The 18,115-nt window shown below is 39.9% G+C and overlaps 1 protein-coding gene across 1 annotated transcript in view; it reads right to left on the bottom strand.

The window, feature by feature from the left end:
• CEP120 (centrosomal protein 120) overlaps positions 1-18,115 on the bottom strand; it is a 1,674,147-nt gene that overhangs the window by 1,156,956 nt on the left and 499,076 nt on the right. The window contains exons 8-9 of the mRNA XM_044060765.1: positions 12,695-12,911; positions 12,436-12,604 (exon numbers count right to left, since the gene is read on the bottom strand). Of these exons, the coding sequence (XP_043916700.1) occupies positions 12,436-12,604; positions 12,695-12,911 (386 nt within the window). The remainder of the gene's footprint in view (positions 1-12,435; positions 12,605-12,694; positions 12,912-18,115) is intronic.

Raw genomic sequence — 18,115 nt, forward strand, 5'->3', positions numbered from 1 at the left:
ATAAAGGCCTCGGCTTTGTGCCTGATAGTTATGTGTCTCATTTTGAAGTGGTGAAAGATGTAAAGGTATTTTGTCGTACGTTGAATTTAAAATATTATTATTCTCATAGACCTCATTTTAGGGACGCACAGGATAGATTTATATTCAGAAAATCTGAGTTCCAGCCCCCGTACCATGGAGCAGTAAAAATATTTGAGGAACAAGTGTGACAAGATTTATAACTGAATCAGGGTAAAGTGTTCAGGCATTTTAAGGATAATATGAACAGGGAAGAAAAACAAGTGTTGCAAAATTTGAGTAACAATGATCGCTTGGTCATTACCATGGTTGGCAAAGGTGGTGCCATAGTGGTTTGGGGCAAAGAGGCATATGAAATAGAAATTCAACGACACTTAACTGATGTAACATCTTATTCCCATCTTCTTATAGATCCAATAGTGGGATTTAAACAGGAAATTGACCAACTTCTGGAAAGAGGTAGAGAGGCGGGTATTATTATGAAAGAATTACAGCAACAACTGACAGTAGATGATCCTTCTCCACAATATTTTTACTTAGTTCCTAAGATCCATAAGTCTATTTCCCCCATACCAGGAAGACCCATTGTAGCTGGTAGAGGGTCCTTGATAGAACCCCATCAGTATATTTGGAATCAAAACTGAAACCATTATTAACTTATGTGTCGGCTAGGATTAAGGATACTAACCAGTTTTTACAGCTAATGGATGATCTTTATATTCCTACTCAGGCCTTTATGGGCACATTAGATGTACAGGCTTTATACACGAGTATTCCTCATCAGGGAGGAATAGCCGCAGTACAATACTGGTTTCATGTTTCACATTAATATCAAAATGAAGAACAGGACTTTTTACTAAAACTTTTGGGTTTGGTGTTGGAACATAATTTTTTTTTAGATACGAGTCTGAATGGTACTTAGAGATCAAGGGCACTGCTATGGGAGCAACCTTTGCTCCCATATACGTGGACCTGTTTATGGGGTTTATGGAGGTGCAAATGATCTACCAACAGATGGAATTTACATCAGAATTACTGATGTGGAGAAGGTATCTGGATGACTGCTGGGTAATATGGCAGGGTACTGTGGATAGGTGGCGACAGTTTGTTAACTTTTTGAATCAAAATCAGTATGGTATTCTGTTTAGTGGCAAATTAGAAGGGAAAAGAATTGAATTTCTAGATGTTATGGTCACCAAGGCTAATGATGGTGTGGTACACACTAGCTTATGCAGGAAGCCATTTACCAAGAATTCATTGTTGAGGGCAGATAGCAACCATCCACAGCATATTATCAATAATATCCCCCAAGCTCAGTTCAAAAAACTTAAGCGTATATGCAGTCAACCGGATGATTATCAGGCACCAGCCAAACAGATGAGGTCTAGATTTTTGGAAGGGGCTATAAAGCTAGAGAAGTTGACAGAGCCTTAAGTATGGTGGATTCTAGTACAAGAGCACAACTATTAGTGGGGGACGAACGGCCACAAGTTGAAGAGAACCAAGTCATCAGGTTCATGACTAAGTTTGGAAGTAATAGTTTCAAAATAAAAGACATAATACAACGACATTGGCACATACTGAAGACCGATACGTTTTTGGATACATTAATAGACTCACGGTGTTCCTTTGCTTATAGGAGAGGGAAGACCATAGGTGAAAGTTTAGCTAATTTCAAGAAGAGTCATAAAAATGTCAGAAACCACCAAGCCAGCAAAATAATGGGCAGTACATATTGTGGACATTGTGTTCACTGTAAGGTTGTCTCTAAAACCAAGTCATTTACGTCTATAAATACACCCAAGGTATGTGATATTAGATACTTGATCACATGTAGTGAATGGGTGATTTATATGGCGGTGTGCCAATGTGGGGCAGATCTCTATCTTTTAGACAGAGAATAGCACTACACATAAGTGATATTAATTGTAAAAAAGAGTACGGAGTGCACTATACAAACACACTCAAATGCATGCAGGAGCACATTTTATCTTTCTGAGTATTCCATCGGGTAGTAGGGGAAAATTTAACGTTGGTTAGCAAACATAGAATATTAACTGAAAAAGAAAGGAAATTAATTGTGTATTTAGGAGCATTATTTAAACCAGGTCTAAATGATCATTGGTAAGGTTATCCATGGCATAGTATGCGAGTGTCTTGGAGGCAGTTGAAATAATAACGTACTTAGGTAGCCATTCGAGTAATGGTACCTACATTTTACAGTGTAACATGTGGTTTGGGGACATTTGTGTTCAAAAAAAATTTTAATGATTTAGATAAGGTATATGGTGTCTTTAAATTAATGACTAATGGAATGGGGTATAAATATGTCACTGTTCCCTGTTTGCAATACACACTGATGATGCCAGGGGGCGAAACCTAGGTTTGTGTATTGTGTATGTACCATTGTGTGTCGGACATTAAAACATTTGGATGCTAACATGCCTTGTCCTGGAATGGCGTTTTATTGCTGAACATGGATTTTATACTCATTCTGGGCATTTGTATTTTGGTTGGTGCTGGACATTGTGGAGCATGGTGTCTATGTAGTCCGTGCAATGTATATACACACACACACACACACACATATATATATATATATATATATATATATATATATATATATATATATATATATATATGTGGTTACACGTCCAACAAAAAGCAAATACACCAGAAAGCTGAAATGCACTAAAGAAGAAGAAAGGTATAGCCAAGACAAGTCAGAGGGCTGGAGGGAGGGTAACCATGACTGCAACAGTGAATACACTCTAACATCTGCATTTATGGTAATTCACTGTTGCAGTCATTACATTTGGGTAGATTCCCAAAGCTAAGGTAGGGAGGGGGAAGTTAGAGAGCATTATGACCAGCTATTAAGCCCTGCAAGACTGCAGTGGCAAATCCAGCTCTGGATTTAAAAAACATAGGCAAGTGGTAATGCTTGGTGAAGGTCTGTACAGAGCTCCAGGTAGCAGCTTCTAGGATGTCCCAGGTAGGGACACCTCTGAGAAAGGCTGTAGAGGTAGATGCAGCCCTAGTGGAATGTGATCTTATCCCCTGTGGGGTAGGTTTTCCATGGTGTTTATAGCAGAAATAAATGCAATGGCCTATCCACTTAGAAATGGTTTGGTTTGAAATGGCCTTCCCCTTAGCCCCTTCAGCGAAGGCAACTAGTAGCTGTTCAGTTTTTTTGAGAGGTTTAGTCCTGTCCAAATAAAATCTAAGTCGTCTGTGCATGTCCAAAGAGTGCATAATTTGTTCTCCTTTGTTCTGTGGATTAGGAGAAAAGGTTGGCAAATGAATGGACTGATTAAGGGACACACTGGATACCACCTTGGGCATAAAGGAAGGATTGGTCCTGAGGGACACCCTGTCAGCATGAAAGATGACGAAGGGCTCCACTGCCATGACGGCCTGTAATTCAGACACTCCTCTTGCTGAAGTGATGGCTAGAATGAAGACTGTCTTCCAAGAAAGGAATCTCAACTCTGCAGTTGCAGCTGGCTCAAAAGGAGGTAGAGTGAGCTTTTCCAATACAAAGTTAAGGTCCCAGGCTGGAGTAGGGGCTCTCCTGGGTGGTCTTAAAATTTTGGCCACTCTGAGGAATTGTTTCAACAGGGGATGAGAGAAGAGAGGAGGCTCAGTATTATAATGTGCTGAAATGGCTGAGGCATGAATTTTAATTGATGAGAAGGAAAGGCTCTTGTGGAGCATCTCTGTTAAGTATTGAAGAATAGGCAGTAAGCTGGGCACTGTTGTGCCCATCCCCCAAGTCTGGCTCCAGGAACAGTATCTTTTCCACTTTTCAGCATAGGATTTTCTAGTACTAGGCCTCCCTGCCTCCAGAATGACATCTCGCACCTGCTTACTGAGGGATGCTATTGTAGAGCTCAGGGAATTAGCTCGGCTGCAAGGTTCAGGGTTTGAAGCTGGGGGTGCAGAATCTGGCCCTCCTGCTGGGAGAGCAGGGAGGGGGTCTGAGGCAGGTACCATGGTTCCAGCAGTGACATACTGCACAAGAGGGGGTACCAGTGCTGGCATGGCCAGTCTGGTGCAATCAGTATTGTCCTTGGTTTGTCCTGTTTGATCTTTAGCAGAACCTTTGAGAGGAGAGGCAGAGGGGGAAAGGCATACACTGAGAGGCTTTCCCAGGTGAAGGATAGGGCATCCACTTTCCAAGCTTGACTGTGGGAAGTTCTTGACCAGAATTTGTCCAATTGGTAGTTCTGATGGAGGGCAAACAGGTCTACCTCTGGGTTCCCCCATTTGTTTCTCAAAATGTTGAATATCTTTGGTTCCAATTTCCACTTGTGTGGGTCCATGAGATTTCTGCTTAGGTCGTCTGCCAGTGAATTTAGCTTGCCTGGCAGGAATTGAGCTTGTAGATGCATTTGGTAGCTCAAGGCTGTGTTCCACAGAGCCATGGCTAGTCTGCAGAGAGGATACGAGTGAGTTCCCCCCTGCTTGTTTATGTACCACGTAACAGTGGTGGTGTCTGTCTTTACCAATAATTATCTTGGAAGGCTGTGGTCCTTGAAGGCTGTCAGGGAATTCTGTAAAGCTAACATTTCTTTTTGATTGATATGCAGGTGCATCTGACTCGGGTTCCATTTGCCCTGAATGCACTGCCCTGCCAAGTGAGACCCCCATGCATAGTCTCATGCGTTTGTTGTTGGGGTTTAGGCGGCAGGGGGTAGAGTGAATGGCAGTCCCTTGTTGTTTTAGCAGACCTCTGCCCACCAAAGGAATGATAGGAATCATTGTCTCCAGGTCCTGAGAATGTTGATGCCATAGGCTTTTTAGATACCATTGTAGTTTCCTCATATGCAGTCTTGCATATGGAATTAGTAGAATGCAAGAAGCCATGTACCCCAGGCCTTGCAGTATTTTCCTTGCAGATAGCTGGGTCTTTGTGGCCAGTATTTGAAGTAGGCTGTCAAATAAACTTGTTTCTCTGGTGTGAGGTAAGCTATCTGGGAAGTTGTATTCAAGCTTGCTCCCAGGAATACAATTTGTTGGCAGGGTACTAGATGAGATTTCTTTTCTTTTATGGTGTATCCCAGTGAGGTTAGAAGTTTCTTTACAAATGACAAATGATTTAGTAGCATGTCCTGGCTGAATTAGACAATCGTCCAGGTGTATGGGTATATCTGAATATTTCTTAGCTTGCAAAATGCAATGACTGGAGCTAGGCACTTTATGAATACCCTGGGCGCAGTAGATAAGCCAAATGGAAGTGCAGAGAACTGACAGTGCATGTATCCTTCTTTGAAGCGTAGGTATTTCCTGCAAGATTTCCTTATTGGAATGTGCAGGTAAGCCTCCTTTAAGTCTAAAGTTGCCAACCAGGCATCTTTGCCTAGCATAGGAAGCAGCTGATGAAGTGTTAGCATTTTGAATTTTGGGATTACCAAAAAGGTGTTTAGAATAGAGAGGTCCAGGATAGGACGCCAGGAGCTGTTTTTTCTGAGTACCAGGAAAAGTCTTGAGTAAAACCCTTGTCCCCTTTCTTCTGCTGGGACAGGTTGAATAGCCCTGATACTTAGAAGAGAGAATCTGCTGTTGAGCCTCTGCTCACAGATTTGGGGGTAGGTCTGGCCAACCATTTGGGGTTGGTAAGGTGTGGAAGTGGAATCTGTATCCGTGGGAAATTATATTTAAAACCCATTTGCCCTGGGTAATGAGTTCCCAGTTTTTTTGCATGCAATGCGATCTTTCCCCCTAAGGGAGCAGGCAGTTGAGCAGGGCTTGGAAGGTTTAAGGTTAAGCCATTGTGACAGTTTTCCATAGGGGGGCTGTCTTACTACTTCCAGCTTTGGAAGTGGGGCCCCCCACTGCTTAGGCCTGTGAGTACCTTGAGACTGTAGCCTAGGTGGTCTGCTGTTCCTGGGTTTGGACTGAGAAGGCCTGGAAGAGACAGGAAAGGACCAGTTCTTAGAAGGCCAATGCCTACTGAATCTGGAAGGCTGTACTTGGAAGAAATCTTTAACGGTTTGCACAGATTTAGCTTTTTCCTACATCTTTTTAAGGACGACTTCTGCTTTGTTGCCAAACAAGCGGTCTTGGTTTAAGGGAGCATCCACTAATTTAGCTTTAACGTGATCTGGCAAATTCTGCTCCTTAAGCCAAGCATGCCTTCTAAGAACAGACCCAGTGACAGCAGCCCTGCAAGATGCTTCTAAAGAGCAAAAACCACATTGCAAATGTTTACCAACTTGTTCAGCAGAATGCATTAAATCCTGTAATTCTTTATTTTCAGCACAGTGAGGAATCAACATCATTTTCTGTTTAAGTAGTCCCATAATATGCTGCTGATACTTTAACATATGAAACTGGCAGTTTAAGGTCCTAATGGCTAAAGTAGCAGAAGTGTATACCTTCTTACCCTATCTGTTCAAGGCCCTGGAATCTATATCAGAGGGGGTAGGGTTTGTGGCAGTAGTAGCCTTAATGCCTTTAGGTCCCTGGGAAATGGTCTCTGGGTCCGCAGTAGGATTCTTGAAGAGGAACTTGTGACAGTCAGGTACACTGTAATACTTGTCAGGTTTCCTGGGAGCCAGAGGTAAAGTGTCTGGGGCCAGGCTAGATTCCAAGAAGGCATCATCTACAATGTCCAGGACAGGAGGGATAGCTAAAGGCCTGTGTTGAGGTAGGAGTAAGAATTCCCTAAGCCTCTTTTTGGAGTCAGAGTAATCCTGGCTTTCCCAGCAGAAATGCTCCCTAAGAGTGTGCAAGGTTTCACCAAAAGAAAAATCTTCTGGAGGGGAAGCAGAGGGAATGGAGTCCTCTGCATCAGAATCCTCATAGGTAGATAAGGGTAAATCCTGGTAATCATAAGAAACAGAAATTTCAGAATCCTGATCAGAAGAATCAGAAGGAAAATCAGTTCTAGGTCTCTTAGAGGGAGAAGGCTGGCTTCCCCTAATTAAAGTAATAAGGTCTTCAGCCATTCGTATCATTAGTTTTTTTAGGCATATGGGCCTGACCATGCAGTTTGGACGTCAGTTTTCTAGGTGTGGGTCGAGTTTTAGACCTTGAAGAAGAAGATGGCGTTGGTTTGAAATGCAAGTCAGTAGGCCTGAATACACAGTCAGAAGCGGTTGCCTGCACAGCAGCTCCGGACCCATCCAAGGTACAGACATCTGCAGGTTCCATGGTCAAAGAAGCATCTCGCGGCATACCGGACTCCGAATGGGTCTCAGTAGAGGCCTGCGAATCTGAAGTAGCGGGTATCAGAGACTACAAAAGCACCTCACTGAGTACCGGCGAACTGACGACTAGCTTAATGGAAGAGTCGTCTGCAGCGTTGGACCTATGCTGTCTTTATCTTTACGCTTTTCTGGAATGTCGGTAGTCAGATGGCTTACTGAAGCCATTTCTGGATAATTAAACAAAGTACCGAAATAGTTTGATGTAAAAATGAACTGACTATGAATAGTTTGAGGATAGAATAAGGCACAAAACAGACAGCGAGAGACATTGTGGTCTGGGCCTAAGCAAGGAATGCAGTACGAATGAAAATCTTTATGAGGTATTTGCTTTCCATAGGTAATACAATTGTTAACTTTTACTGACATTGGTTTAGAGCAAGAAAAAGGATCCCCAATGAGGTATTTATCTTTTTTGAAGACTTTGGTTCTGAAACTCGAAAATGAAAATTTCAAGAGTCAGCCGACCGGCACTTGCGAACTGTTTCTGCTTCGGGCACGACGCGACAAGAAAGACTGATGTAATGACGTCGGCTGCATGCTTTATACCCCTGACTACCTGACGTCATTGAAGAAGAGACAGCATCCAACGCAGGACCCAGGACTTTGATATTCACTCTGGCTGAAGGCTACTGCAGGCAGATAACCCAAATGTAATGACTGCAACAGTGAAACATGAAGAACATCGCCAACCTTTAGGCCTGTGACTCTCCTAGAATCCAGACTGAGCAGACTACCTCCTTCTAGAACTCTCCTGCTGCTGCTTTGTGCCACAGCAGAAGCACATGCAGTGCTGTCTCCTCTACATTTTATTAAAATAAAAATGAGAAAGGCAGAACGTCACACCCACATCAAGAATTCTGCCTTGAGTTTCCATATTTTCAAAATGCTGTTAAACCTCTTTATGAAACAGAAGAGGTTCAGTGAAGCAGAAATTCAAAAATACCACCTTAGTTTCCAAAGCAAAGTTTTTAAGATGCAGCTAAGAGTGCCAACTACTGCAGGAATCTGCTGTTCTAGAAATATCTTCTTCAAAGTTATGCAAGAAGAGGACCATAAGGACACTTGTGCTCGAGAAGATAGTGACCTAGATATTCACCTTTTCCTTCCAACAGTCCATCTAGCAACTCCTCCAGTGAATGGTGCATTTCATCATTCACGGCATGTTGAAAATATATCTGTGTAAGATGCTGTAATGCCTGCAAAGATGATGCAGTGGACATGAACATATGGTACTCCCACTTGTCCATCACTCTGGACTCCTTGTCCTGTGGATAGACACCTGGATTCCAGTTTTTCTCAAGGCTGCTGCAGAAGCAACAGTAACTGTTTTGGGAGTCTTGGTCCATAATAAGCACTCCTTAGGGGGTCAAAATCTTGGTCTTCTTTGATACTAGGGCTACCGTGTCCACCTGTTTCCCGTGTAACTTTAGAAGCATCCATTATGGCATTGATTAAATGCAGAACTGTCAATGAAGGCAGTGGGGTTAATCTATAGGCCACATATAGCCTTCTTTGAGGATAAGGAATGGGAGATGAAGACCATCTCCCTTTTGTTGTGTTAACTAAAAGTACTTCCTAAACTTTTGTTTTTCTGGGAACAAGGGACATAGATGTCTTCTTCCTTCACAAGATCCTCAACAGATGAGACTACAGAAGACTATGTATGGTATTATCAACAGCATTCCTAGGCCTTTCGTGGTGGTGGTTGGGGGGGGGGGGGTCAGAATTCAAACAGATGAGCAATCTTAGTTTGGAACTTGCAAGGAAAAGACTACAGTGGCTATGAAGATGCTTGGAACTGTCACTTAAGATAATGCTGATTGGAAAGGTCCCCAACTGATAATAAAGGGCCTTAAGAGAGAGATGGTGGCAAAAGTATGACTGATGTTAGTAGGAGTGACACTAATGAAGATAGTGCTGAGGATACTGCATGGATTCAGAGGTCTGGTGACTGCTCCCTCAACCCCAACTTAACTGCTATCATTGGAACTTATGTCAGAAGGGCCAACATAAAAAAGGGGCATGGGGATATATCACTGGTATTGGCAAAGCAACACTCATTATGGTGCCAGAAAGGATAAATGTGGATGAAATGACAATGGAAGAATCTGGTTTACAATGGGCTTTTGTCAGCTGATCAAAAACTGGGTTTGGCAACAGACACACAGTCATGGGAAATACTGGCAATGGTGAAAATGAGCTCCAGACAGGAAAGAAACTCCCTCGATATCTCTGTTTAGACGGCTTGGAAAGTGATCTGCTTGGTGCCTTGAGCACTAGCAGTGGTTTAAGCCAGCTAGTAAACAGTTAACAGGACTGTTGAATGCAGAAACCTGGGTGTATATGGCTTGGAATCCACAGACTGAGGCCAATGAATGGTTACTGCAGAGTGGTACATTGTGCAATGAAAACAAAAAGATCTATCACAGATTATGTGATTACTGAATAACCCTTCCCTGCAACAGTTTTTGGAACAGAAGAATCTGCCAGAATAGAAGTTCATAGAACAGCTACAGAAATGTTTCCAGAATAAACTTCAATTTGTGAATCACACCAGGGGCAAAAGCTTTATATTCTTTTCCAGTTTTCCAGCAGAAACTAATGGTCCTTTTTGGCTGAGACATCTAATAGCCAATTAGCTTAGAGAAACCTTCATCTTGCTGCTACCTGGTTAAATTCAGCAAAGACTGAAGTTGCTACATGTTTCACTTAAAATACGCAATAAGTTTCTACAGAGGTATTTAAAAAAAAGGTCAGAAAGAATATAAAAAATGAAATGCATGTTTACCTGTGCTAGGTGTAATAACTTTACAAAAGGTACACTGTGAGAACAAGGGCTTAGACAATAATGTGAAATTTATGAGCCTACGCCAAATAATTAAGACCGTAAAGAAAACTGCTTTCAGGCAAGAAAACTAGCACATTTGTAAATCTCATAATCAAATATGAACACAATAAGATGAAAAAAGTAAGTGAGTATTACTTTGACAAAACATCAAGTAGAAACTTAACAAAAGTCATCAAATTTTGAAAAGCAGCATGGAGCCATTTTTTCTTGACTAATATCATGCATTGCAAACAATTGGCCAGTACAAGATATGTGGTGCACATTGGGAAGGGGAGGGTTCCAGGTAGCCTGGTGAAATGTAATCTGCTATATGGCTTTAATGCCTGCTGTGCAGGTCCAAGAGGGTACCAAAGATGGGCTTAATCTGATAAATAGCTTTTAAACCACAGCTCCAATAACCTACTGTTACTAACACCGTCCTTTCAATGCCTCATAAATAGAAATAATTTCCTGCAAATACTGAAATTCCCCCAACGCAACAATAAGCTTTCTACATAATCATTCTTACACACACACACTATAAATTTCCTCTAAAAGTTTCTACAGTGTACATACTAAGAAAACATATTTATAAATAAATTGCTTCTACTATAGAAAGCAAACATGGGTTCAAGCAGAACGTGCTACCATTACAAATGCCTCAGGCTGGCATTAAGAGCTATAAGTTCTGTGAAAGTTCAGATGAGACCAGCACTGCAGGATGTGTGTGGAATTTGTCTACTGCCTTTGACACAGCACAATAAGACGTGTCTCTCTCATTGGAATCAATGATCAAATTAGTAACAATTGTACTATTTAGCTAATATATTTATTAAAATGCCATTTTCATATACTGCTACACTCATGGCATTTTTATGGTGTACCCTGCTAGCTGTATTTTCAGTCTGTCATTCCCTGAAGTGTGGTATACAAGAAGGTTATCCCACCACTGTCTTTGAATAAACGGATTAAAATGTTGGCCTTTACAGGAGTGGCATACATCGGATTCTTCTCTTTAAGCTACACTTCTGTGTAATTTTATAGCAAGAATTTTGTCTAAACATGTTTTTTTTTGGGGGGGGGACATGGAGGCACTCACACTTTCAGCTGTACCTAATGAGAAGCACTCTAACTATAAGCTGTAGCCAATGAACTCTCTCTTGCCTACACGTCCGACTTGACTGTCTCTTGCATCACGGCCTCCCCTCTATGGACACGACTTAGCAGTGGAGACCTCATACTCTATGGGTTAGCAGGAATGAGTAGTCTCAGTTTGGTGTCATCCTCGCTAGCCAATAAGATTTCTCTATAGTAGACATGTACAGCCATCTTCTTAATGGCTAGAAAATGTGGAATAATGTTTGATACAGCACATGACCTCTTCTGTACACAGAGTACTTAAATGGCGTGCAAGCATGGTTTGACTAGGCTCATACTCCTAACTCTCTGTACATATGAAGAGCACTTCCAGGCCTTCCCTCAAAGGGTGATCATACGACAGAATCTGGTCAACTCCCTCCCCTTCTCTCCATCCAAAATAGGAAAGCCAGCACTGGCATCTCTCTCTCTCCCACATCCTTTCCCAGGTGGCATCTTTACTGCCCGGAGCCACTACTTAAGCCTGTACTACCTGGTCAACATTCATGGTTTCAATACAAAGCTGGACACTCTTGTCTCAGAGACTTGGAAGATGCACACATTCATAGCTTTGCTTCTTTAGGCATAAACACAGGAACTTTTTCATGACTAGAAGAGTATGGAGATCTAAGGTGAGCAAGCAGCAGAAAAGAACAGTTGGACTTAACGCACTTTCTTAGTGCAGTGCACAAAGTTACAAAATGTGTACAACATCACAACTGCTCACTGAATGCATCACAGAAAACTTGAACTGGAGTGATGGATTATCTCAACTGTATCTCGACCCAGAAGAGTTCCTGATGTTAGTTCTCTTTTGTGTAAATATGATGTGTCAAAGCATTACACTGACAAGAAAATCAAGCGTTGCAGACATCAGCCAACTTTGAACAAAAATCAGTAGCTATTGAGAAGTTTTACAGAACAGGAAAGAATTTTTCCAGCCTTCAAAGTGGCGAAAACTTAAATTAGAACCCTAGAAAGATTAGAAAGATTGCACCGAGCTTGTAAGCATCACATATGCAGCCAAACATAGCCTTTTATCTGTGCCTCACTACCAGTGCTGAAAAAGTACTAAGCCAGTAAACCATGTAAAGTGGCCTGTATTACCTGAACATGTACTGCAAACAAACATACTAGAATTATTATCAGTTATTCCAGCAGATTATATAATTCTTTGCAAGAATTCCCTGGGTTGTTTCAAAAAAACAGAGGGGTTTATAACAACTGAAAACTCAATACCTTAATGAACAGTTGACTGGAAAACCAACATCTAGATCTCGAATGCTTCTTAAATCAAGTGCAAAACAAAAATGATGTGATGCTGCTGGAATGGCAATCTTCGGTGCAGAGGTTGAGACTGTGTCACTAAGAACAGCAGCAGGTTCTTTCCGAGAGGAAGAAACTGGAACTAGAAGACAAATGAAAGGGCTAAATTTGCTGAGAAATTAATTGTTTAAAATAAAATATTCTGGAATGCAACTAAAACATTTTTTCTTACCATCTTGAACTTCCTTAGCCTCCTTATCATCCTTAAGGCTTTCTACTTCACTGGCAGTTGACTGATCTTTTGTAGGAGGGGAATGGCTACATGTTGGAGAAGCACTTCTTACAGAAGGACTTCTAGGCTTCTGCTCTTGATTAGAAGGCTTTAGAGGAAGAGGAGATATTACTCCCTTGTTTACTGGCTCTGGGTGATCTTTTTTGGGACTTGAAACCTGAAAAGAACATTACAATAATTATGTCCAGCAGAACTGTGAAATGGCAGTACAATACAGTACAATAAAAAATTGATCAAAACTTTCCCAAAAGTCCAAAGAAGTTTTCCTTGGGGGATGAGGAAGAAAGAGGTAACTGGGAACATATGTTCTAAAAGTATACTGAGTTGGCCATACTTTAAATAATCCCTGCAGAATAATCTGTTGGCATACCGGGAGAGCAAATAAGTGTAACTAAGGAAATGATTTTTTGAGCTGGATAAAGGATCTGAATTGCCTGGACATAGTACTGCCTTGTTAAGTTTAATTCTGGTGGCGGGCAAAATAGTTACTAGAAAATAAAAAAACTAAACCGACTGTACTTGAAGTAGTGAATATTGTAACAGATAAAAAAAAAAGGTGGTATCTACAGAAAATGGCAGGAATAAATAGAAAAAAATGGAAATTGTGGAAATGCTACATGCAGGAAAAATGTTTTGTAGGAGGAATGTGGTTTAAGAAAAGACAGAAATTGAATAATTTATGTAATGTTGCCTAGATTATAGGCTATATAACAATACAGAAGATGTATGATGTTTGTAAATGTGAATTTGTGAATATGATTTGATTACTTTTGTATAAATGTAAATTTGCCTGTGTAACAAACAATAATTCAATAACAGCATTTAAAAAAGCCTTTCTTAAAAGTACTTCTCTACTCAAGCAAAAGAGAAGCACAGGCTTAAATCTGGAGAGAGATTTAAGAGATTAAAACGTTACAGTACAACTGAATATGCTGTTTACAAATATCCCTTTTTTCTTTACATACCCAATAAGATTGCCTGAGAGAATAACACTACCATCAACATGTCATCATAGCTACACTAAACTGGCTTACGCTGGAGCTGTGAAAAAAGTCACTACTGATGCCACAAGAAATAAGATGACTAGGTCTCAGCAGACGACCACCAACACATAAGCACACTGCTCTCACATAGAAAAAGATCACCATGAGGTAAACCTCAAAACATTGAATACCTCAAATTCCATAAGTAAAAACAATACTGTCTTAGTAATTTATAATTCTATTGTCAGGCACACTGACAAGATTCAACAAAGACAGGGATGCACGTAGTTGCCTTTCCTGGTACCAAGATCCCTGACAACATAAAGGTTTGGAAGTCCCTCTCAGCAAACAAATATGACTATGACTTAGTGTTAGCCCATGTGGGTGTGAATGAGTTGTGATGCATAACCCTGAGGGACATGCAGACAGACATACTGGATCTCACAATGCATATGTTCAATGTAGACAAAACACAGGTCCTAAATAAAAAAAAAAAAGATTATTTTCTTCAACTATTGGCTGAGTAGTTGGTGTAATTCTAGGGAAGTCCAGTATATGTCAGTATGAGACAAGATAAATTGACAATCCAACTTGCTTCAACAAATAGGACCTGTATCCATGGCTTCCACATACTGGCTAAAGCTCATGCTTTTTTTCAGGGACAGCCTAACTAATGGACGTCCCAAATAGCAGGTATCAATGCAGCCATTTCCACCCTGAACTGGACAATATCAAGGTGATTCTTCTCAATGCAAGAAGTACTAACAACAAATTGCCCAATTTTGAGGCTCTCTAGCATCTTCAACACAAGCACATTTGTGTAGTTTCTGAGACTTGGGATTTGTACCTCACAAGCATTTAGACCCGATTTAATTTTCTGTTTGATAACCAGGTAAAGTCTGCTGGTCTACTGACTCTTTTCACTCATGTACCAAATACAACTGTACACAAAGGAAAATCAATAGGTATAGTATAGTGATAATTATTCCAATTACAAAACAGTTTGATAGACAAATGTCTCAAAGCATACATATACATGTATTATCATGACTGCAATAACAGTAAATATATACAGCAATGACTAAGAAGTTTATACAGTATTACAGTAGACAGTTTACAACATGATGGAATTTCTTTATTTGCAACATATAGAAAGATTAATAGTGCATATCTACATGTATTGAAATTAACTGCTGTGGTACTTCCATATTTGTTAAGGACCACAGCAGATTCTCAGATACCATAAATTGAACTCACCAAGATTCATACACTTGATACAAAAAACTTCATTGGAAGAGATAGTAAACCAGCTTGGGGAGTTAATATTCAGATTGAGTCCTTACCTAACATAGCGACTACAACATGAACCACTCCTTTGAGTTTCTCCATCCCTGGTCAAGTCTGACAATAATACAACACAAAATCCAGACTCAAAGAACTCGTTCACCACAGATACCAAAAACTCCAATTTATTTAGCGCTTTCGTCAAGGTCTGTAACAATTGACTTCTTCAGAATATAAAATCACACAAACACATTGCATTTAAATACAAATATCTGAGAAACACATGACATTCTCGGCCAATAAAACTTCAACACTACTAAAGTAATTATGTAAATAAAATCCCCACCCCTAAAATTAACCTGTGTCAAAAATCAACACTGCTCTTTAAACTAAATAGCTGTCATTACATATTCAGCATAAAACTTTCATGACACAAACATTCATATAGTATAGGACCGAAGCATTAACAGGCTGCCATTGCTGATGGAATCATTTAGACCCGGGAAAACACAGGCATTAAGCCTAATGTGCCAACAAAGTTCTTTAAACTCAAGCAGGTCTTCCCAAGGTCCCCCTCTCACATCTATTTTCACCCCTTCTACCACCACAAATTTGAATTCATGTGTACAAGATTTTTTTGTATATGCTTGTATAAAGCATTATTAGTATTAGAATTATTGACATCTCTCACATGCTTGTAAATTCTCTTTCTTAGCCTCCTCTTAGTCTTCCCTATATAAAATCCACTATACATCGTACATAAGGCGGTGTAAACCACCCCCTTTGAGTTGCATGAAAATCTGCCGTCATGCCTAATAAAAATATTATTAATCTTTATTTTATCAATGTTCAACACAAACTTGCACTGAGGACAGGACCCACACTTTTTTGATCTCCTTGTACCAGTGTAAAACTCTCCCTTCTCGTTCCTTTCCATCAACTTCTTAATAGTCATCCCCCTTTTGAAAACTATGTTAGGTTTAAATCCCAGTTTGTCCAGGACATTTTCTTGTCCTTGAAAAATATGCCAGTTCTTAATTAAAATGTCATAAATTCTATCATGACCTATGGTGAATCTAGTGATAAATTAACACACACATTCCTTGGTGGTCTCCTGTAATTTAATACCTAAACTACTATCCTGTCTAGTTCTATGTGTCCCTAATAGAGGTGCAATATTCCCACTGTCTCTTCTAGATTTAACCTCCAAATATGTTTTTTCAACAAATTCTGTAGGATAATCTCTTGCCCTGAACATTTCAATAAGTGTAGTACACTGTGCTTGAAAATCAATTTCTTTACTAACCATCCGTGCAAGTCTGACAAATTGACCCTTCACTAATCCTCTTTTTACGTGTTCAGGATGACTACTTTGAAAGTGAAGCAAGCTGTTACTATAGGTTGGTTTGCTATAGAGGTCACTCACAAACCCTTTACTATTAGGGTCCTTACTAATTTGCACATCCAAATAATTAATCCTAATTCCATTGTATGAATGGGAAAATCTCAAAAACTCTGTACTGTTATCAATATAGGACAAACATTTGTCCAATTCATCCCTTTTTCCACACCAAAGAAAAAACAGGTCATCAATATAATGGAAATAAAATTTCCAACAATGTCTAAAAGGGGAAGTGAACAAAAACTTCCTTTCCCACATAACCATAATAATGCTGGCAAAAACGGGGGCACAAATGGCCCCCATTGCCACACCTGTTTTCTGTAGGAAAATCTGACCCTCAAAAAAAAAAAAGTTGTTTTGCAAAATTGTTTCCATAAAAGTGACCAAAACACCCACTTGTTCATTACTAAATTGCTTAGTGTCAAACAGAAATTCTTCAAACCACTTTATCCCTAATGTGTGGTATAACATTAAATACATTTACAACATCAACAGTTAAAAAGGAGGTCATATCTTCATATTCTAAATTATTCAATTTTTCCAAAAAGTGCCAAGAATCAACATAAATGTGTTCATCACTTTTTAGAACATATTTGAGCATGGTGTCTATATATTTTCCCAAGATGTAAATTTTAGAGCCCTTCGCACTGACTATCGGCCTCCTTGGGGGGTTATGAAGATATTTATATATCTTCAGAATTCCAAAGATACTCAGCACCCTGGGATATCTGGTGGTTAAAAACTAAGCTATATCAACAGCAATCTCCCCTTGATCCACCATGTCTTTAAGCACAAGATCTATCTTTCTATAGGAAATGTTCACCATGTTAATTGAAACCTCATGGTAAACCCTTTCATCCAATAATAATGTATTCATTCTGTTGGAATAATCTTGTCTAGTCATTACTACCACCCCACCCCCTTATCGGGCTTCATAACCCATAGACTTTTGTCTTTACATAATTTAAATAACAAAGTTCTTTCATGCTTAGTCAAGTTATGAGGCATCACTAGTGCTACAATTCAACAAGGCTCCAAAATCAAATTCGCACATTTTTTCAAATAACATCAAACAGTTGGTCAAAGGCAGGTTAAAGAGGCTCATTTTCTTAACACACATTGGCTATCACCTGTTATCATTCCTATTGAACATTAAAGTTTCCAAACATAAAGTTTCAAATCTAAAATAAGATCAATAATTCTCGAACGTTCGTCTCTCGCAAATTTAAAACCTTTGCTAAACAAATTGGCTATATTGACGTCTAAAGATGTAGATGAAAAATTGTATAACAAAGTCACCTTTCAGGTTTGAGACACAAACAGGGAAATCTGAGTGAGAAACCATCTGTGTTAAGTTCAGCATTACTTGACAAGTAGAACCAGTAAATTCAGTCTCTGATATTGTCTCCTCATCCCCTGTTGATGCTGCCATTGGGCGTTCATGTCCCGCTGATTCTGTAAAGGTCTGTAGTAACCCTGGCGCTGCTGATTGCGTATTTTTAAAGATCTTACCGAGCTATTTGATCAGCAAGGATGTGAGTTGATGGAAATCCTTAACAAACACAATCAGATTAACATTGATGTGCTGCACCGTGAGCTTACAGATTTGGATAAAACTGTTCATAACGATTTACTTTTTGAACACTCTTTTTTCCTACCAAGGGGTATTTGATAAGCTGGACAAATTAGTTG

Source organism: Protopterus annectens, chromosome 2.part0 (genome assembly GCF_019279795.1).
Source record: "Protopterus annectens isolate FY-2018-M chromosome 2.part0, PAN1.0, whole genome shotgun sequence".
Taxonomy (NCBI): domain Eukaryota; kingdom Metazoa; phylum Chordata; order Ceratodontiformes; family Protopteridae; genus Protopterus; species Protopterus annectens.